Source organism: Aulonocara stuartgranti (genome assembly GCF_965226115.1).
Source record: "Aulonocara stuartgranti genome assembly, chromosome: 20".
In the NCBI taxonomy this organism is placed as follows: Eukaryota; Metazoa; Chordata; class Actinopteri; order Cichliformes; family Cichlidae; genus Aulonocara; species Aulonocara stuartgranti.
The window spans coordinates 10,496,842-10,518,076 of NC_138956.1; the positions used below are offsets into that span (position 1 = coordinate 10,496,842).

General features: G+C 40.6%; 1 protein-coding gene across 2 annotated transcripts; it reads left to right on the plus strand.

The window, feature by feature from the left end:
* Positions 1–244: 244 nt before the first annotated feature.
* Positions 245–16,124, plus strand: plekhm2 (pleckstrin homology domain containing, family M (with RUN domain) member 2). 2 transcript variants are annotated; one of them, XM_082518998.1, is made up of 20 exons: positions 245–831; positions 2,526–2,632; positions 3,470–3,579; positions 3,668–3,767; positions 3,906–3,993; positions 4,088–4,262; positions 5,011–5,070; positions 10,189–10,462; positions 10,544–11,329; positions 11,413–11,482; positions 11,831–11,921; positions 12,445–12,509; positions 12,846–12,934; positions 13,293–13,425; positions 13,840–14,030; positions 14,312–14,377; positions 14,501–14,660; positions 14,843–15,022; positions 15,611–15,727; positions 15,847–16,124. In XM_082518998.1, exons 1-20 carry the CDS (start codon positions 772–774, stop codon positions 15,982–15,984), a joined length of 3,060 nt encoding a protein of 1,019 aa, XP_082375124.1. In that variant the 5' UTR covers positions 245–771; the 3' UTR covers positions 15,985–16,124. The 2 variants fall into 2 exon arrangements, with proteins under 2 accessions (XP_082375124.1, XP_082375125.1); XM_082518999.1 differs by lacking the exon at positions 5,011–5,070.
* Positions 16,125–21,235: the final 5,111 nt, after the last annotated feature.

The following is a 21,235-nucleotide window of genomic DNA, read 5'->3' on the forward strand; positions in this document are numbered from 1 at the left end:
TACCAAGATGAACAAGGTCTGAAGAAGAGCTGGAAACGCTGGGGAAAAAAAGTTTATGACTAAGTTAAAACAGTGGAGTCTTGTGCCGAATTCATCACTTCATTCAGATTAATTCAATCACACACTAATTTACATTGATATTGGGTTTTGGCACAATTCTGAGCATAAAATCTTTAAATTTGCGAAAATTTAAGGTCCTTCAGTCTGCGATTAACAAACCGGATGACGTCATTGACGTAACTCACTGACGGCGTGAGTTCAGTTGTCACTCAGAAGACGATAGCATGAAAGTAACCTTAGCATGCGTTACATTGATTAATTAACTACGGAAATAAGCACAAAGAGGTGACTTAAAGTAGGCGTAGTTCACAAGTGGCAGTCAAAGTAATAAAACGCAGAGTGTGAGAAAAATCAGTTCTACTAACAGTAAAATGTGGGTTAACTTTAAAACTTGTTAGCTATCGCAAGCCCCTAGAAAAAAAAAGTCGAGTGGCTAAAGCTAATGCACAGCCATAGGGTAACTGCACTAGGTTAACCGGGCTGTTCAGTGACTGAGGTTACACCGCTTCGCTGTTTTTTTGGCGTTAGCACTATAGTCCCGAGCTAGTGTCGGTCGCTAACACTGACATTAGTCCTATATTGCTAGTTTGGAAACCAGTTGTGTTGGTGGGCAGGATAATGTTAGCAAGCTACTGCAGGCGGCGTTAGCTTTAGCAAAACAAGTGCTTTGAGTCAGCTGACTGCCTGCTGAAAGCTGCCAACAGACCAGTGATGGATCAACTGAAAGTAAAGGATCGTATATTGGAAAATATCTCATTTTCTGTTAAGAAGGTAAGCGCTGCTGGGGTTGGTTACCGCTAAAATACTGCCAGACATTTTCGCGTTAAGATTTTTCACACGTTTGAATCACTATAGCTAACATTAGGTCATCTTTTGTCTGCTAAAGAGGGCAACTTTCAAGTCAGGAGGACACAGGAGGGCCTTGCCCCTACTGATAAAGAGAAAATAGCGCAGTAGATGTTTCATATAATGTTTTATGGCTCCAGCTCTCAGTTAAGTAGAAGTTTGTGTCTTTTTTGGCTATGGTAACAAAAGTGACACCAAGCCCCTGTGTTTGTTTACTGCGGCATCTGTTATAAACATACCTGCAACCATAAATCCGACACATTTGTAGCAAAAGAGGTCAGTGGATCTTTGCTCTTGATTTTAAATGTAAGTAATGGGCCATTTTGGAAGTCATGTGCAGATCTGCTAGGTGTTGTGGAACATTTCCTATAACCTGACAGACAGCATTGCACCGTCTTCCTTCTTCTCTCCCAGTTAGCTTTTGCATTCGTTTTCAAAAACCACGTTTTTCTATTTAATGATTTATTTTTTGTCATTTTATTTATTGTTTTATATCGTTTTATATTATTACTGTTATTTATATATTTAATCTTCTTCCCCTTGACATTTTCATTTATCTGTGTTGTATTTTCCAGTCCAAATCACCAGTCCCATAATCGGGTGTTTGAATTAGAAAAATTCCATATTTGTTTATTCCATCAAGCAAATATTTGTGTTTCACCATGTTTTACCCTGTAATTTACCATGTTCATATGTTTTATTGGACTGACACCTAAAGGACTGTAACAGTGCTTGTAAGCAGATATTCCTCAAGCTTGTGGGCAAATGTACAGTGTTTACCTCTGACAAACATTAGTCATGTGAATAAAGTCACAGGAAATAAATGATCGTTTTTTTCTTGAGTTGCAATCCTCAAACCCCAAAGCGCACACAGTTTGTTCATGCTTTGGTATTTTAATACATTATATTAGGTTCAGGATTAAGTTCAAGGGGCTTTGCAGGTCAGTCCAGGACAATGAAACAGTGTTGCCTGTCACTATTTGGTCCTCGGTGCCAGCACATGCGATTTGAAGTGAAATAGTCACTACAAGGATAGAAGTGGCACCGCTCATCACTAATCACATTGAAGACCAATCACGTGAACAATGTATGAACTAAAGCCTGTTTAGTACCTCCTGTCCCTATTATAGGTAACAAGAAATACATGCATATCCTATAGCTAGCTGAAGTCTCCAGCCCAGAGTCAAAGATATTTTATGAAGTCTGTGCTGCAGCCAACTTACCTTGACTGTCAATGTAAATCATGAAAGGCGAACTTTCTTGGCAAGTCCTTGACTTGGCTTAAATTCCTTGGTTAACTGTGTGTTGTATTGTATGATTAATTTTCTTGAGACCTTGTCCTAAATGTTATTCATGCAGTGTTGATGGCATCCATAAATATACTTTAACTTCATCATCAATTATATTGCTTTAGTTTCATACAACATCATCTTTGATTTCAAACAGATAGTTTGAAATCAAAGATGCCGTTGTGTGAAACTAAAGCAATACAAATAACAGTGAATGACCAGTTTTACAAATTCAGTCATGGGAAGAGGTCCTTTACATGGTTATTGGTGGCTATTTTATTTGTCTAGAGTGAATGAACAACAAAACAAACCAACGATGTCTCTTCACAGCTGCAGAGTTACTTTGCTGCCTGCGAGGATGAAACTCCAGCTATTCGGAATCACGATCGGGTACTGCAACGGCTCTGTGAACACCTTGACCACGCTCTGCTATATGGGTAAGATGGTCACTAGAAGCAGATTGCACACACTGTACATAAAAGCTACCATGACACCATGATTTGCAAAATTCCCATCAAGCTGAGCATTTTACTTGTTGCCATTTGAGTCCTTTCAAGCTACATGTCAGTGTGTAGACACCCCAAAAGGTTGGTTTCGTCACTCATCCAAATGACTTTTTCAGTCTCAGCTGACTGTAGGTTTCCCCAACCTTAAAAAACAGAACATTTGTACAGTAACTGAGACCAGCCCAATGAATGAACAATGAGCTGTGAGGTCAGTGTCTTGATCATTAATATGCAAATTGTCACAACCGTTGATAAACAACCACCGATCAAAGTCCATTGATCATTGATCAAAGCCCATTTATCATTGATCAAAGGCCATGAGTGTGGAGACAGCTTGTTCGATTTGTCAACAACAAGATGGTCCTGCCCTAAAGCATAGCCTTGTACAAAATAAACATCATGTTCTGTTTCCATAAGACCTGAACCTAGAAACTGAGACCATAAACTCTTCCAGAAAATGTTTACTGAGGCCATGAATCAATGGACGAACAGTCCACTTTTGCTATGCGCTCTGACTTTTTGCAGCTGTGTGAGACTCCCCCTGCTGATGAGGGAGAATGCTGTTTAAAATCTCTTCTGCACTGCTTCAGTTTTCAGATCCAGATGTTGAATAGATCTTTTGTATAAAGTCTATGGATTGAAAGAGCAAACATTTGTATCAGTTGTATTTTTTCTGTGTTTTTCTGCAAGAATTATGTCCATCCATGATATCTGTTACAACTTGTGGATGCTTTTGGTTTCAGTTTACATATACACTTTTCACTGCAGGCTGCAAGACATTTCTTCAGGCTACTGGGTGCTGGTCCTTCACTTCACTAGAAGAGAGGCTGTGCGGCAGATAGATGAGCTTCAGCACATAGCAACCAACCTTGGTCGAAGTGAGGCATCTCTCTTAGACCAGCACACACACATGTGGAGTACTTGGAGAGTAAATTATTACTGAACTATTATGTTTGTTGTTTGTAGGTCGTGCATGGCTATACCTGGCACTGAGCGAGAGCTCTTTAGAGAGCTATCTTCGGCTCTTTCAGGAGAACCAAGCACTGCTGCATAAGTATTATTTCAAGTAAGTCATCTAGTCGTTTGATCCCGATGGCTTAAAGGAAATGAAATGTTGCTAATCAGTTATATTGAAACTGAAACATTGTCTTTTGTGAACACGTCTCACAAATTTTTGTTTTTTAAAAAAATTCTTCACGGGTAGGAACGCACTGGTCTGCAGTCACGACCACCTCACGCTCTTTCTCACACTGGTGTCCGGCCTGGAGTTCATTCGCTTCGATCTGGAGCTGGTTAGCATATACTTGACTACCATATCAATACAAGCTAAATTTCTTAAATGACTGCAGCATAACTATATGTTTTTGTTGGGTCTTGGTGGTTCAGGATGTGCCCTATCTAGATGTGGCCCCCTACATGCCAGAATACTACAAACCACAGAACCTGCTGGACTTTGAGGAAAGACTGCCCAGCTCAGACAGCCTGTCTCTGCACTCCTTCACTTCCCTCACCTCCACCAACCTGGAGTGGGATGATAGTGCCATAGCTCCTTCTAGTGAAGGTAAGGTGTACTTAATGTGCTAATCCGTAGCTAATTTTTATTTCCTGCTTTTCTTACTTTTCTTCAGATTTGATTATGTGTGTTTTAGAGTAGAGAAACAGACTAACTGGTTTTGCAATCTTTGCAACTTTACACGCTATTAATTCTTTAATAGCCCTTAAAGTCAAGATTGAGTAGTCAGTTTATTTTATTTATTGAATTTTTTTTAATAGCCAATAGAAATATGTAGTGTTAGTTTTAAGTGTTGCTGTGTCTGCAGTGTGTGGAATTAGCTCTCGTGTCATTATATTCTGCTCTTCTGCTGAGAGGACATGCAGGCATGGCAGGCTGTATTTTGGGGTTTATGATGTAATCAGGGTTCACATCAGTGCAATCACACACTCATGTGCTTTTGCTCATACTGTGATGTCAGGCTAATGGCATGTCAAAGCAGAAGTTAGTTTGACCTTGGCCTTTTATTACTCACAGATATCAAAGTGCATTTTATCAGCTGACTTGGCGTGCAGATGCCATTTGTCATTGAATATTGTCATCAGGGTGATTGCAGCACTAAGCATTTCCCATTCACACCCCACAAAGCACCAAGCCAGTTCTCCTTTTTTTAGTCTAGTTTTCCGCATTGATTCTGTTATTTTGTGTTCCACATATCATGTTGTTTTACTGTTTCTGTGACATTGACTAAGTCTCCTCTCACCTGTCTCCACTCCACCTCTCTCTAATGTTGAATGTTATTCCCTCCTTTTTTTAGATTATGATTTTGGTGACATCTTCCCCGTGTTGCAGTCATTGCCAAGTGCAGACTGGGAAGGTGGGACATTGGTCAACCCTCCCTCTCCTGCCCTACCATGCCTCCTTCCTTCCTTTCCTTCCTACTGTCTGGCATGTTTGTGCTTAAAGCATGCTGGATACTCTACCAGTAAAAACTGCTAGCTGGTGTAAAATATTGTATCTCAAGACACAGAAATACACTTAATGGGAAATGGGTAAGAGTGGTTGAGTTTTATGTAGGTGATTTCAGTTGAATTGTAGGCAAATTTCAATCTGAAGTTTTGTGACACATGACTGACTTTTTATGAATGAATGTGATGTACATTTACTCCCATAGCTGGGAATTTAAAATTGCATTGTGTACATTTAATACAAATTTAAAAGCACAGTGCTTTCTTCCATAATTACTAGGGGTACAACAATACACAAAATTCACGGTTCGGTTTGATACTTTGGTGTCACGGTTCGATATTTTTTCGATACAAAAAAATGTTAATGCCTTTTTAATTTGTCATTTATTAAATTTTCACGGCACATTCCGCACCACATCTCTGTGCGTTCATCATTTGTTTGAAGCCAGCTCACCTCCTGCAACTACTTTTCCGAGAATACGTGCTTCTTTTGTGGTTCGGACTCCTTCTGACATTTCTTTGGAGGTGGAGGAACATCACAGTAATTGCTTAAAGGAGCTTCTTCGACATCTTTAAGAGTTCTAAACAAATGTCTGTCCTCCTCCTGAAAATCTTATGTATGCAAACACGCGTTGCAACTTCTTATCTTGTGCCCGTTTTTTATTTTGACAGCGAATGCGCACCTGCGGACCACTTATGTGCAGCCCTGGTTATTTCGCTTGTGACAGCCCTGACCCGCTACATAGCCCCCACCTAAGGGGTCAGTCGTCCCCAACGACCCCATTACCCCACACAAAGTCCTGCAAATGTCCAGGTGCCTTCTTTTGGCGCACTGGCCGGTCACGAGGGGGGGGGGAAGTCACTCGGGTCAGAACATGGGGCGCCACCATCATCCCACTTCTGACACCAATGTGGCGAGCTCAGACAACGAGGAGACGGAGGTATCGTTTAGGCTTGCTTCCCGTGAGCTAGCCAGGGAGCACAGCAGCGCAGCAACAGCAACAACAACAACACACAGGGCGCCCTCTGACCCCGGAAGGACACACCGTTGCAGCGAGAGGGCGTCACCCGTCACTATGGCAACATAAACAAAACATAACTGTACAAACAGAACCCGGAACAGCCCTGACCCGCTACAATATATATCCTGCTGCTTTTACACAGGCACTCACATAACGCTCAGCGATTCTCTGCGCGATCAACCTCTCACATGTTTAAGCTTGCTGCAGGAGATTTCACTTGTAATTATCATCACTCACCAATCAGTGCTGTCGCTCTCTATACACAGTTCGCACAATTGCAAAGTGAAACAAGTGAAAGCAAAAAACAAGCGCAAATTCAAACTCGATTTCAATATGTCACATATTGGCAGTGGCTCACCGATGCCAATGACATAATTACCCAGCTACATTTCCGAAAGAATGCAAAAGCATTGACATATATTTTTCCTTCCTACGATAGCCCGACGGGCAGGGCAGAGATAGATTTTGGTAGCCCGACTGGAAAAATCGCTAGCCCCAGGACATCGAGCAGGCGATTTTGCGAGCCCTGTATCTGATTGAGAAATCACTCATCTTTGGAAAAGAGAGTTTATTACAGAGAAATGGCTCTTTCCAAAATAAAAGCTATACTATCCGCTTCTTCTGGGCTATATTCTCAGCAGCATATTAAACATATCAGGTCCCCATAAGGAGAATCATGTGCTAACGGCTGTCTAAATGACTCGGCTAAAGTTAGTAGCATGCTTGTTGTTTTTGTCTGCTTCCGCTTGTCTTTGCACTAGGATGATGTCTGTGTAAATGTGCAGTCATATTTGTTGTGTTCCCACTAGTGCTGTCAGCGTAAATCTCGTTGAAATGATGTTAACGCCACAACACGGCAAATCTCCGTTAACGAGCTACCACGGATCGCCTGTGCATGGGGCTGGACGGCCAACACGTTAATGAGCTAACTGCACTAACACACTAGGTCCCATCCATGTAATTGAGCATTGCGTGGCACATCCAACATACTGTTTTACTTTAGTCCATGACTCGCTTACCTTCAGGGTCATACGTCACATGAAAACCAAAATAATTCCAAACGCCAGATCTGAATGAGGGTGGGGGAGGTTCAATTTGCCATGTTGCAAGGAGAGCTTAACTTCTGTCTCGCTAGCTTGCCCTGCGCTCAGTGAATCTGCGTTCGACTACTCAGCCTAGGCTGTACTGTCGAGCGCAGATCCACTGAGCGCTCAACACAGACAGCATCGTCAGCAGGAAAGTTGATAAAATAAATTAAAAATTTATTTTGTATTGTTCGATACATATGCGTACCGAACCGAAAGCACTGTATCGAACGGTTCAATATCGATACGAGTATTGTTGCACCCCTAATAATTACAAAAGTGAACCTCATAGAAAAGGTAGCATTTAATAAACACACGCATAGGACATAGGTACTTCCAGCTGAAAGACTTTAGTAAAGCTTTATTAAATAATCATATTAATTCAGTTAGAAGAGAGGCTTATTTTACAGGAAGGTCATCATAAACATTGACTAGTAAGTTTGTTTCACCTGGGAACTCGGTGTTGGGTGGGTTATAAATGAGTACAAAATTATAAGCCCCACTATGAACATTTTTGTTTTTAAAATTATTTTCCGAGTGCTGTTAAACAGGCCAAAGATTTGTTTTAATGCAGCTTTTCCAAACATCCTTGTTTTATTTTAGATGCTTTCATTATTTTACACAGAGAACAAAATTATTTCACAAAAACTACCAGGGTCACAGTTATTAGCTCTCCTGATGCTAAAAGTCAGTTGTGTATCTTTTTTGCTGGATAACAGCCTGCAGGAGTTTGTTTCACGTCTGCTGAGCAATCCCAGTTCATTTTTCTTTTGCGATTCTCTCAAGCTCCTCCAGATTCGATGGTCTTCTGGCATGGATCTCAATCTTCAGTTCATCCCACAGTTTTTGAGGACTCAAGTCAGGCTTTGTACAGGCCAATCAGTAACATTCACTTTGGTTAACTGGAGGTAGTTCATCTCCAGGAGCGACTTATGTTTGGATTAATGGTGTCAGACCCAGTTTTGCTGCGGCCTGCTTGAGGGTTTCTTTGAAAATCTTCACATATCCTTCTTTCTTTAGGATTCCTTTCACCTTGATGAGATTCGCAGTACCAGAAACACTGAAGCATACCTACTTCCTCATACTCCCACCACTGTGTTTCACTGCACATAAGTTTTTCTTGGTCTACAACCTCACAGTCCATTCCTGTGCAAGGTTCTAGTGATCGTCTTCTTTGAGAGTACAATTCCCGACTCGGTCTTTGAAATTGTTCCCTTGCTACCTCAGCCAGGTTTGTTCTGTGCTGTGTCGCTCTCTTTGAATTTCTTGATGATAGTTCTCACTCCAGTTCATAACACTTTAGAAATGCTTTGTATATCCATCTCCTGGTTTGTGAGCGTCAACAATTGTTTTTCTTGAGTCTAACAGATTTTTTTGTGTTTTTGGCATGATGATTTCTCAAGTGACAGCTCAAACCCTCGCTGAAGTTTTTATACTGTGTAAACTGGAAGATAACCCTCAGCTTTAACTTGATTTTACTTTGACTATCACAAAGTTAAAGTAGTTTGTGCTATGGCTCAGTAAAAAGGTCAGTTTTTCAGGAGGCTAATAATATTGATCCTGGATTTTTTTTCCCCCTGAAATAATAATGTTATTGTGTGCAAATTGAACTTATCTATGGTTTCTAAAAAAAACTAGTATGTTTAGAAATGTGTTGAAAAATTCCTTGCTCTGTTTAAAAAAAAAAAAAGGACATTTTTGACATAAGCTTTAAATGTCATAGTTGGACTAATAATTTTGCCCTCATTTGTATTTGCTTCCGTCATGTTGTGCATGTGTTACTTGTTGGGAGAATGGTCCCTGTGCTCACTATGCCTTATTATTTACCACAGCAAGAGATGCTCCTGAAGTAGCTGTAACTCACCTCATTGAGTCTGTCTCCGGTACACTGTGTGTCTGTCTGTCTGGCATACCATTTTGTGTAATGTTGTCCTGTGTCATGCGTTGCACTGGCCTAGGTTCAGCTAAGCTGTAGTGTAAGGTGATGATCGTTCTTGGTCGCAGAGTTCAAATGAGCTTTTACTATATTTTACCACATGTGTATACATTAAGCTCCCGCATGCACACGCAATCTGCAAATGTGAAATTTGTCACAGTTCATTCCACGGACAAAAAATTATTGGTCCGAACATCGTTTGTTTGGAGAAATCTTCAAAGTCGTCTAACTCTTTAAGCTGTAGTCCTATTTGCTGACATCAGGGCTGAGATACTCCAGGTTTCTGTCATGCACAGATGTTCTAGTTCTTAATACCTCAATTCCAGATATCCACCTTTTAGAAAAAGCAGGATGCTGTTGGATAACAAATGCTATTCTCCTTTTGCAGAGCCATCCTAGCTGCCAATGGCTCTCTATATTCTTGACAAAGCATGCTTATTCCATTTTCTGAAGCTTTGATGAGAATATAATTGTCAAATGCAGCTTGTACAAAAACACAACAGTCATTATTAATAACCCTAATGTCAAATACTGATTCCTCTAAATTATTCAGACATATCCATGTATCATCTAACTCTGCCAGCTACAGTGATAAAGCTTGACCTAGGTCTGTGCCTGTGAAAAGAAAACCTCTGCCTGTGTGCCTAACTGAGCTCTTACTTGTTGCATTTTGTGCTTTTTTTGACTCTGCCAAAGGCCTACCAAGAACTCTGCAGTCTCTAACATTTGTTGTGCTACACAGGTGAAGGAATACACGCACTTTTTTGTGGCGCTGTTTTGTTGGTCACTTCTCACATTCTGATAAAAATGCATGAATAGAAAGAATTCTCCTTCACATTACTTCTTTGTAGTATTTGCTACCAAACCAACAGGACGGTGCAAACGAAAAAATTCTGTGTATTTCTACAATGGTGTCAATGTAAATGTAGTAACTGCTGCTGCTTTTGCATGAAATAATTGAATCTCTGTGCCTTTTCATGGTAGAGGGTGACCTGACTGACCAGGCAAGCTGCCCACGATCCAGTGGCTCTGATCCACAGACGGTCATAAGCGACACTGTGGTGCTTTCTACCACTGTGAGGGTGAAGCTACCGCCTGTGTCTCCTCACAGTCCCACATTCAGACACAACCCGTTCAACGAGGACTCTGACACCAATACCTCAGCTGACGTCACACCAGTTCATGTGCCTAGCCGCCACAGTAGCACCACCACAGGGGATGACACGGAGATCAACAGCAATGAGCTTGAGGTTATTAGGTAGGGTAGATACAGCTTCCGTTACTGGCATGCACATATTTCTGGTGTTTTGAACAAGCGCTAACGCCTCTGTTGTTCCAGGATGGCAAAACGAAGGAAACCAACAAAGAAGAGACGTGGAAAGAGCTTTACAGATTCCATCAGCAGCACCCATAACTCCATCTCCTCTGAACAAGTGGAAATGGAAAGTAGCATCACTTCAGTAGATGCTGATTTAGTTAACTGCTCTATAGTGAAGCTGTATGATGAAGGAGAGTTGAGGAGAAGCCGGCTTGGATCAGAGGTTCTGGATGAAGGACGTGATGATGGAACAGGCCTGCGACTCCCAGAGATGGCAGACACCTCCATGGACAGCTTGGGCCAACCGCTGTGTGACGTCATTGACCAGCTCAATGGGACTCTGGATCGAGAGGACACCTGGGAACATCCAGAGGAGGACAAAAATAGCAAATGCTCTTATCGGCGCTCCGAGCCTCCTGCACAGCAGCCCTTTCGTAAGGATTCAGGGGGTAAACCACCTGATCCGGCCCCAGGAGAGACCTCTTGCTCCCCTCTGGCCAAAAGCCCCGGCTTCCTGCCGACCTCTCCTGTTCCTGCAGACGTTTGCTGCTTTACCCCCAACAGTCCAGACTCTGCTCCCACGCGTGGTAGCCACCATGACTCTACAGAGCTTAGCCAGTCACAAACTTTTTCAGGTGGCCTTGAAGATGAAAGAGAAGCAGAAGCGATTGCAGGACAAGAACCCGTCATGAAGGAGGAGGAAGACGCACAAACAGACAAAGAGACTTTTAAAGCTGAAGAAACAAAACAAGTATTACAAGAGGAGAAGCTTAGTCCCTCTGAAAGTTCTCATCCTGCAGAGTTTAAGTAAGCAGCTGAACAAAATGAGCTGTTTGTTGTTATATCGTTGTTTAATGTTTGTTTAATAGTGTTCGTCATTCAAATTTCAGGGTGGACAACAATCACTTGCTGCTGCTTATGATTCATGTGTTCAGAGAAAATGAGGAGCAGCTCTTCAAGGTAAAGACTGAGAGAGAGTTTTTTTTATTGTCTTTAAGGGATGGTGGTTTTAGTGTTGTTGCACCTGCTGGTTTTGACATCAGAGAAGTGGATACAGGTTATGTTTCACACTTTACACCAACCCTGTAAACAAAAACCTAAATTGATTCCAATTTCTTCAAAAATCATCATGTAACAGAGTTAAGTAACATTGATAATCAACAAATGTAATGAAGCTGCTGATGAACTGCATCCCTCTAAAAGTCCTGTGTGGATTATGTCATTTATCTAACATCGACATCATGTCGTAGGCTGCTTTACAGCAGACAGTTTCCAACACTTGTCTCAGCTTTTTCTTTGCGTTTTCAGATGGTGAGGATGAGCACAGGTCACATGGAGGGGGACCTGCAGCCTCTTTATCTGCTGCTGACTGACTGTTACATCTACCTGCTTAGAAAGGGTGAAAGTCTTGTCTGTAATAAGGGATGAACGAGTCCAAAACTTAAACTGGGAATTAATAATAATGGCATTTGTTCCCACAATATATATTTAAAGTATATATTTAACAGTTGTGGGAACAGTGGTGTCCAAGTTTCACAATTTCAAGTTTTATTGTCGTTACTCAGTAAAGACACATATTTCCCTGAACATTCAAAATCTTCCTTTACTGTCCACAAAAGATGCCAAAGAGAAAAAATGAACACATAAATAATATAAATAGGATGCACAATCATTTGAAAACAATAGAAAAGATTAGAAATATCAGCAAATGAGAAACACAGAAGAAATAGAAGATTTACATACAAAACTATATAAATAAAATAAAAGAATCTAAGCTGCAATAAGATCTTGACATATTTATATAATTTAGAGTACTACATCAGCTTAATGTGCTGTAGTAGGATAGCAGTGCCTGTATTTGGGCTGCACATAATGTTTACACATGAGATTAACATTTCTGCATGTCTCGTATTCCTCCGCAGGTGCAGCAGAGAAGCCCTACACAGTAGAAGATGCTGTTTCTTATAACGAGCTGGACTACATATCAGTAAGCTCTTAATTACAGAAGTTGCATGTTTCTATTACGCAGCACGCAGTTACCTCATCATATTATATTGGTAAATGGCCTGTATTTGTAAAGCGCTTTTCTAGTCCCTAAGGACCCCAAAGCGCTTTACACATTCAGTCATCCACCCATTCACACACACGTTCACACACTGGTGATGACAAGCTACATTGTAGCCACAGCCAGCCTGGGGCGCACTGAGGCGCCCCAGGGCGGGTTAGGTTTAGGGTACATCGCATACAGACTACATGCTCTGAGTTGTGAAGCCAAACATGACAGTTTTGTTTCTGATGATGTCATGATGTCGTTTTCATTTAGGTGGGCCTCGACCAGCAGACAGTAACTCTGGTTTGCACCAACAGACGAAGAAAATTCCTGTTGGACACAGCTGACACCTCGCTGACAAGGTGCCTCATATTTGTTTTTACCAGTTTAGCTCCACGCAGTGTCTGACATGTACAGTATTTACGTCCGTCTGACATGATTATGTCTTTGCAGCATGCCTGCGCAGTCTCTCCTTTCATATTTGCATGCATGTATGGGCTTACATGTCAGAAATCAAATAATCTGCACTGAAATGAAGACTCTTCTGTGACTTAAGTTAATTTTATGTCCAAAGCAGGAGGCTAAATAAGTATTTCCATCCAACTGTAAGGATGTGAGCCGGAGAGATACTGACTTTATAGAAGCACGAAGGTTACACCACCAAATGGTTGTCAGTCCCGCCTCCTTCTGACCTCAAGTCAATTTCTTCTTGACTTTTAGTTGGTTCCTGACTAGTCTCAAGTCAGCTATGGTAAAAGGATGTCGAGAGCCTCCGTACCCCTCAGTTCTGACAGACGCCACCATGGAAAAACTGGCGCTCACCAAATTTGTCTCCCAGGAGTCTCACTCCGAGGTAAAGTAACTTTAAACACGATGATCACATTCATTTCAATCATTACTGATGTATAAAAAAGAACTTCATGGTCCACCTGTTCAGGTAGGAGTACATATATGTACATATTTCATCCTCTAGAGTACATATTTATACTAAAATAACCACTTTCCTTCAAAACAGCTTAGCATCCCTAACATCAAATATCATAACCCCAGTTTCAGTTGGGGCACTGTGTAAAATGTAAATAAAAACAAAATGCAGTGACTTGCACATCTCATAAACCCATTAATCACAGTAGAAGATCAAAAACATCTTCATGATTGTTTTTCTTCGTAGGGTTGTAGAATAATTGAGAGTCCCTGCTTTATTGCTTTCATATTTCTTGGCAGACTTTAAAAGAGGTGGCTAACTGATCCTTACCTGTGTTCCCAGGTATCTGAAGTGTCTATTAAACTGTATTCACTGGTTCACTGGGAGGATCCTATGGACATGACTTTATCTCCCCAAGGTGGTCCACCAAATCTTGGAGGATTTTCCAGCACAAAAGAAGGGTCTCTGCAGTATCGGTCTGGAACTACATACCTGGGTAAAGAGCAGTGGAAGAACTGCTACCTCGTTCTCAGGTACGAGCAGGTTGTTGTCTCCTTATTTTAATATCAAACATTAACCCTCAAGCATTGTGTGTTATCAGTTTTCTGAGGTCTCTTTCCTTGAAAAAGCAAATAAACCACTGATAAGCATTAACACCACTGACATACTTTTATGAGTACTATGTGCAAAAAGTGTAGATTACATTTACCATACACCTCACTTCCTTCTATTCACTTTAGCAGTCATAGTGAACTGTATGTGTTTAATGTGTCTTTTGTTAAGTTGAATGTAACTATGCTCTCTTGTCATGCAGTAATGGGATTCTGTACCTGTATGCAGAAAGAACAGATGTGACCCCCTTGCTCTCAGTCACCATGGGGTAGGCTTCATATGCAGATTCTTCAAAATCCATGAAGCAAATGTCCAAAGACACTGAAGTTCACTGGTATATTTTTCTCATGTCGTTTGTATTCTCTCACTTCTCTCACTCTCACTTCAAAAGAGGAGAGCACTGTGGAGGCTGCCGTCGCTCAAACAACACAGAACGTCCACATGCTTTCCAAGTCATCCTGACAGAGCGCCCTCCGCTGGTGCTCAGTGCAAACAACGAGCAGGACATGGCTGAATGGATGCAGTTACTCTGCCAGTCTGTGTCTAAAGGGGTGAGAAGAGAAAGATAGTAAACACAGCCTGTTCATTAGTGCTCATGAGGTTCACCCAACCATAAAAAAACTCTTTAAAGAGCAATGGTTATGGTCTATTTTAGATATTAAAAGAGGAAGTGCATTATTTTCCTTCTATGTATCGGCCATATTAAAATGACATACAACCACCTTGCTTCCAGGTCATTCCTCAGGGTGTCTCCCCCACCCCGTGTATCCCATGTTGTCTCGTGGTGACAGACAAGAAGCTGCTGACTTGCCATCAGGACTGCCAGACGAGTTTCTTTCGTTCACTGGGCAGCGCTGACATCTGTGATGTCATCGCTGTCAGCCTGGAGGCAGACATGGCGTACTGTGTTATTGTGAGTGACCATTTCTAAAGCTGGTGTTAGTTTTGCTAACATGGCTTACCAGTGTAATCTCTGTCCTATACTGGAAATTGTACAGCACTGCTGGAACCACTGGAAATTGTATCATAATTTAATGAATGTTGATAAAACTCATGCTTGAGCCGATTACAGCCGTTGCCTTCGAGGTAGTCAAGAACTGTTGCACTGCTGATCTGGTGGAACTAAAGTTTACAGAATGTGCCATCAGATTTCAGTTTGAGGGGTTACCTCATTTTCTCTCAAATGGTAAATAGACTCATTCTTCTACAGCTGTTTTCTTCTCAAGCTCTAAAAACACTTTGTATAACACACATAAATTCATACAAGCAGTTTTTTTTGCCTGAGTGCTTTCTATGAACACGCTTCAGGGTTCAGTATCTTGTCCAAGGACACTTTTGCATGCAGACTGGAGGAGCCAGGGATCGAACCACCAACCTTGCACTTAGTAGATGACTTACTGTCACGGCTGCCCCATGTACATTGCATAAATTACATTTCACTGCTTTAACACTTTTTTAACACTATAATAAGCATCACTGTTATTCTCCAATTTGTTGGTAGGAGTTTGCAGCTGATCGGGCACAGTTCCTCCCGCCCTGGGTTTTGTACTTCAGCGGCTGTGGAGAAAGAGATCGATTGCTGCAGGCTTTGGACGACGCATGGAAGGCCATTTTTCAGGTAACAACATCGCTTAGTCTGTCAATTGTTGTGTGTTTAAGAAAAAATAGAGCAACTGTGCAGCCAGTGAAGATAACTACTGTCAGGATGTAACCCTCATGCACCCTCTCCGCACACAGGTTGAGCTTCCTCACAGAGACGTTTCTGATCCATTGGTGCAGAAACGCTGCGGCGAGGCACTCGAGCTGATGAAGAGCGCCTGGCAGAGAGCCGACAGTCTGGCTCGAGGCAGAGCCCAGCGTGAACCGTGGTGCTGACAGACACGCACGTGAATATCTATACATTTGCGTGTGTTTGCAGCCACTGAGTCTGATAGTTTGACAGGATGGGGTGTAACAGTTTGTGCCACTGCGTAGTCATAAACTAAAAGACTTATAAACCAACGAGATAAGATAAGATAAGATAGATGTGATGTGATGTGGCTTGTGATGAACCTCTGATTCTTAAATGTAATCAGAGAAACTTCCTGTTGTAGAAGCACTGCGTGATGCACATCACATTGCAATGATGCAAGACTGCAGAGTCTTATAGTAGCCTGATAAAACAGCATTATAACTCACTATCTTGGTATTCCTCACACATGGGAGCAGTGTAGACTGAGTCATGCCAAATCAAAGACATTTGCTGTCACATGATTTGACAATTGAGATATAGATAGAAAATGATAATTACATTATTTAGCAGATTGGAGAAGCTTGATGGAGACACAGAACAATTACCAGAAGCTTCTCTGTAACATGAGAGTTTTATGCACGCACATATACAAAGCCATTAATGAAACAGGAAATGGTTGGTTGTTGGTTTAGTAAAAAGTTGACACTCCATAGCCGGAACTTTCTGCACAGCTCACACACCCGTGTTAAGAAAAAGTCACTTGTTGCTTATTAACACTTAGAAAACGTGCTTCTGAACCATAATGGTGGCGTATCATCAGTGCAAACATACAGCACTGCACAGTATCATTGCATATTCACTGACGGTTACATATTTGTTGTGTACGTTTGGGATTAAATTTCGGTTTGTCAGTAAGTAGTTACTCTGAAGTATTGTCACATACACACAGCACATCATCGGGAGAGAATGAGGATATCCGAATACTTAAAGCTTGCACTGTTACATAACATGCTCATGGCTGCAGCATCTGTCCGAGTTCTCACTTTATCAGTTTTAACATTTTCATTCAGATGAAAATAACTTCTTTCAGGAAATACAACAAACTTGCCTTTTCTCCACTCTGCAGAGATGGAGGTTTCCATGCTGACTTGCACTTTTTTTCCCAGTTTTTTAAGCGGTACTGGTTGTGGAATTGCATTAACATGCCATGTTTTATTTTATTTCCTTTTTAGAGAAAATGGGAACAGTTGTTACCAAATTATCCAGTTTGGAGGTTTGTTTTTGTTTTGTAATGGAGGATTTAAGGTTTGGGTGAGGAGTTGTTTAATAACTGAGAGCTAAAGAATGTTTTGACTTCTCATTTTTATTTTGCACCCGTAGTTTATGCTGTACTGTAAGTTCTGGCCACACATCTAGATTATAACATGCCTGCGTCCTCTGCACTAGTCCCAAAGTAGGACCATGTTTGAGGTTTAAAATCCTTCAAAATTTTACAGTCTAGAGCCTTTTAAATAATAGCCTGTTACATTAGCTAATGGTAAAGCCTTAATCTGGCAAGAATACATAATTACAGGACAAATTTAGAAAAAATAAAAAGCCTCCTTACTTGGCATAGAAATGATTGTCCGGAGACATGAATAATGCATGTTTGTCTTTAGTATTGAGCCTGATTAGAGGGTTAAAGTGCTGCTGCATGTGCCGTGTGACTGCTCTTTCTGGAAGGCTGAGATAAATATGAGGTTTTCTTTGCGATGACAATGTTGCCTTTTTTAGCAGAACTGAATTAAATTGCCAAATTATTAAATTTAAGCATCAGGTTGTTTTTTTTTTTCTTTCAGCAATGCCTTACACTTTATAATTTCACAGGGTCTAAAACAATCAACGTTTTCATTCTGGGTCCTTTGAGAGAAATGTCAATGCTTGTGCTCGATGTAGGTCTGTGGGTCATATACGTCTTACCACTACTTACTGTTGAATATGTATGGAAATGTTACCCAAGCCCTATACACATGTCACTGTGTTGCTCTCATGTCCGCATTGATTTGTATTTTAAGCTCTTCTAAGTGCCCCATGTTCTCTTTCACCTTCTGCTTTTATTTATTCATATATATAATTTTTATTTTATTTTATTTTATAAAGAAATCTAATCTCAGGTGAAAAGGGTACTTCACATCAGAACACTCACCAGTTGCTTCTTCTTTTTTGAGCATTTTATTACTATTATTATTATTAATATTATTTAATTTTTTTCTGCTTTGCAGCAGTCCTTTTTAAATTTTCTGCTTTCCTTTTGGTTCCTCCCTTGTGCTCGGTGCATTAAGAAGTGATTTTGCACACATGGACGGCTGCAGAGTGATGTCAACTGTTGGAAAAGGTTTTCTGGAGAAATCCCTTTATATTTTAATGGGTTCCAAAATAGGGTTGGTTGGCAGTGCAGTTAAATTCGTCTCCCACAGTGGGAAAGAAGCATTGCAATATTTGGACTTACTTGAAATGTTTGTCGGATGATTAATAATGAATGTGTTTAAGAGTTGGAGAATATGAATTGTATATAACGAGAAAGTCAAAGTTAGTCCTTTTAAGCAGTGTTTTTGCAGGTGAGACATTGCTGGCCAATGATGGAAGACATCTTTTAAGTAATGCATTATGCAAAAGCGCCTTTTGATTTTTGTTTACTGCATGTAATATTTTTATTGTGTTTAGCATTTTTATTAAAATGTACATGAAGCACTAATCAAACATAACAGTCCCTGAACTCCCACTTGGAGAAGTGCATGTCCTGAAGGTTTTATACTGTTCATTTAATGTAACGAATGTACAAATAAATCTTTGTGAACTGTAACCGAACCCCGTCTCCTGTGGTGTCATGTCCTCTGCTTTTAGTATGCCTGTTTGTGTTTTTTAACAGCTGCCTTTTTGTCACAGGTCACGCCAGTGAAATATGGTGCAATACAGTGGAGTCATGAGGGCAGTTGTGTTAGCGCAGGAACAGAATATTCACGGGTAAGAGGGCATCTTAGGTCACTATGCTTTTAGGAAGTGTAACACAAAATGTGTTCCCATTGTCTGTGATTGCTTTAGATACATTTCTTGTGTATGTTTGCTCAATTAATAGTTTGTTTTTGTAGTGCCTATGACATGCTGCTTGGTGATTTGTATTACCTCTACAAAGGAGATTATGTTTTGAATGAAGTCTTGAATGAGTTCTGTTGAGACCTAGTAGGGGTGTAGAGTGGGCTCATGTTAGCAATCTATTCAAATTTGGCATACTTCCCCTTCAAAGTCCACTCAATAACTTATTGGTTGAAAATTGACTTAGCAACTATGATTCTTAAAAGTGTGTTGTGTATTGTCAACTTAAAGAAAGTACCATGTAAAGATTTAAAATATCATGTTACATTTGACCTCTGACCTTTTCTTCAAGCCCAGTAGATTGAGCTGATGGTCAAAGTGATAACAATGCTATGTAGAGTTTAAATAGATATTCATTTGTAATTTTCTGTACTTTACACACATTTAAAAAGAACAAATAAAACAAAATGAATAAGTGAATAAGATACAATACTAATCCCTTAAAAAGTAAACACTACTTCAGTCACTTCTTCTGTGTTTTAAATCAAAGTGTTCAAATGTTTTCTGACCAAATGTCACACTGAGACAGTGACAGATGAGCTGTTACATATTCATAGTTTGCCATTTCAGTTACTCTAATTTCTCTGACACACCTGCAGAGGTCATACAAACAGTTTGCATCCAAGCCTGATGTCAACCAAAGTGTACAGGGACGTCTATATGGTGTGTGTGTTGCGGGTAGTGAGTAACTTATGACTGAAACACCCAAAGTGCTTTTATGTGAACCCAAGTTATTTACTTTTGGCAGAGCAAATATGGGTTTTAAGTTCGGAGCACCTTGCAAATGCTCAAAGTGTCGATAAACTTAAAGGATGTTTGGTATCAGCTGACTCAGTTTGTAGTGAAAGGAAGACGTTCAAGATAGCGTCAGATACAATCCAGAGTACATGTTAACAACTTCCTTTATTGCTGATAATAATTTTATAGTTGCTAGGGCAACCGTTACCACTGGTCTTGTTCAGAGGTATCTTTATTATTTAGTAGTACAGTAATAGTGTGCTTGTGAGGTTACCATGAAAAAGAAAGCTGTGAACTCTTTGTAGTAACACAGTTTCAAAATCATAAATAGGGTTAGAAGTTGAGACTGAAAGACTTGAAACCAAATGTAAACCATTACAAAACAGCATCACTGATAGAAAAGGAGGCTGTGATGGCTTATGGCGAAAAAAGAGGAAAGATGTTGATGTTGGATCGATGTTGGGTAAAATATCAGGGGTTTTGACCTCTAGGGAAATTCACAGGAAAAAGTTTAATATGAAAATGAAGATTATGTGCTGTGCCCTAAAGGTTTGTTGTGGATAGCTAAGGTGAAGCTCCAGAGCAAGGGTCTCGAACTCCAGGCCTCAAGGGCCCGGTGTCCTGCAGGTTTTAGATGTCCTTGATCCTACACAGCTGATTTAAATGGCGAAATTACCTCCCCAACATGTCTTGATGTTCTTCAGAGGCCTGTTAATGAACTAATCATTTGATTCAGGTGTGTTAATGCAGGGTGAGATCTAAAACCTGCAGGACACCGGCCTCCGAGGCCTGGAGTTCATGACCACTGCTCTAAAGCGTCTTTCAAACTCACCAGTGTTGGCTCCGGCATTGCATTAAAATCCACTCAAAGATACTGGTGATGTCATCATTGTTTTTAAAATAGAGTTTCCCTTTGACAGCACGACTCTGGTTACTGTATGTGTTGTGTTATTCCTTCATACATGTCTCACAGGTTCGACTCTGCTCTGACTGCAGCACTGCAAACAGCATGAAAAGCAGGAAGGCTGCTGGAGGTGGTGTGCCAAAAAGTGACTTAGCTAGATAAATAAAGGATATATAAAACTAAAAAGTCTCATTGGCAATAATTAATTCATTTATTTAGTTCTTCATTTTATATATAACCTCTTCATTCATCCTGTTGACTACAGTATTTCTACCATTATTAGCAAAGTTATTACACATAAAAAACACACAGAAACATCACTTTTTAGCTAAAAAAAAAAACCAACCTCCTGGTACATGTGGGGCTTCTGGACTCTGAGTATAAACCAACAGCATTTTTAAGTGCGCACAGTTTGTTCTGCGCTTTGAGAAGATCACGTGGGGGTGGTGCTTCATCCTCGTGTAATTTATGTTAATTATCTGCAGAATTTCAAACCAGTTCAGTGAAGTATATGAAACAGCTTGCATGGATGAAGGAATACACATTGACTTCAAAGAGAAGAATCCTCTCACAGTGCGTTATGTCCATATAATTATATTATTATAGCACATAAGAGCTTG

What these genes read in the sequence shown, in the direction of transcription:
- plekhm2 (XM_082518998.1), top strand. Translation starts at nt 772, where the DNA reads ATGGATCAACTGAAAGTAAAGGATCGTATATTGGAAAATATCTCATTT. An exon ending in TCTCATCCTGCAGAGTTTAA is followed by an intron (nt 11,330 to 11,412) that starts GTAAGCAGCTGA and finishes TTCAAATTTCAG; the next exon opens with GGTGGACAACAATCACTTGC. An exon ending in AACTGCTACCTCGTTCTCAG is followed by an intron (nt 14,031 to 14,311) that starts GTACGAGCAGGT and finishes CTTGTCATGCAG; the next exon opens with TAATGGGATTCTGTACCTGT.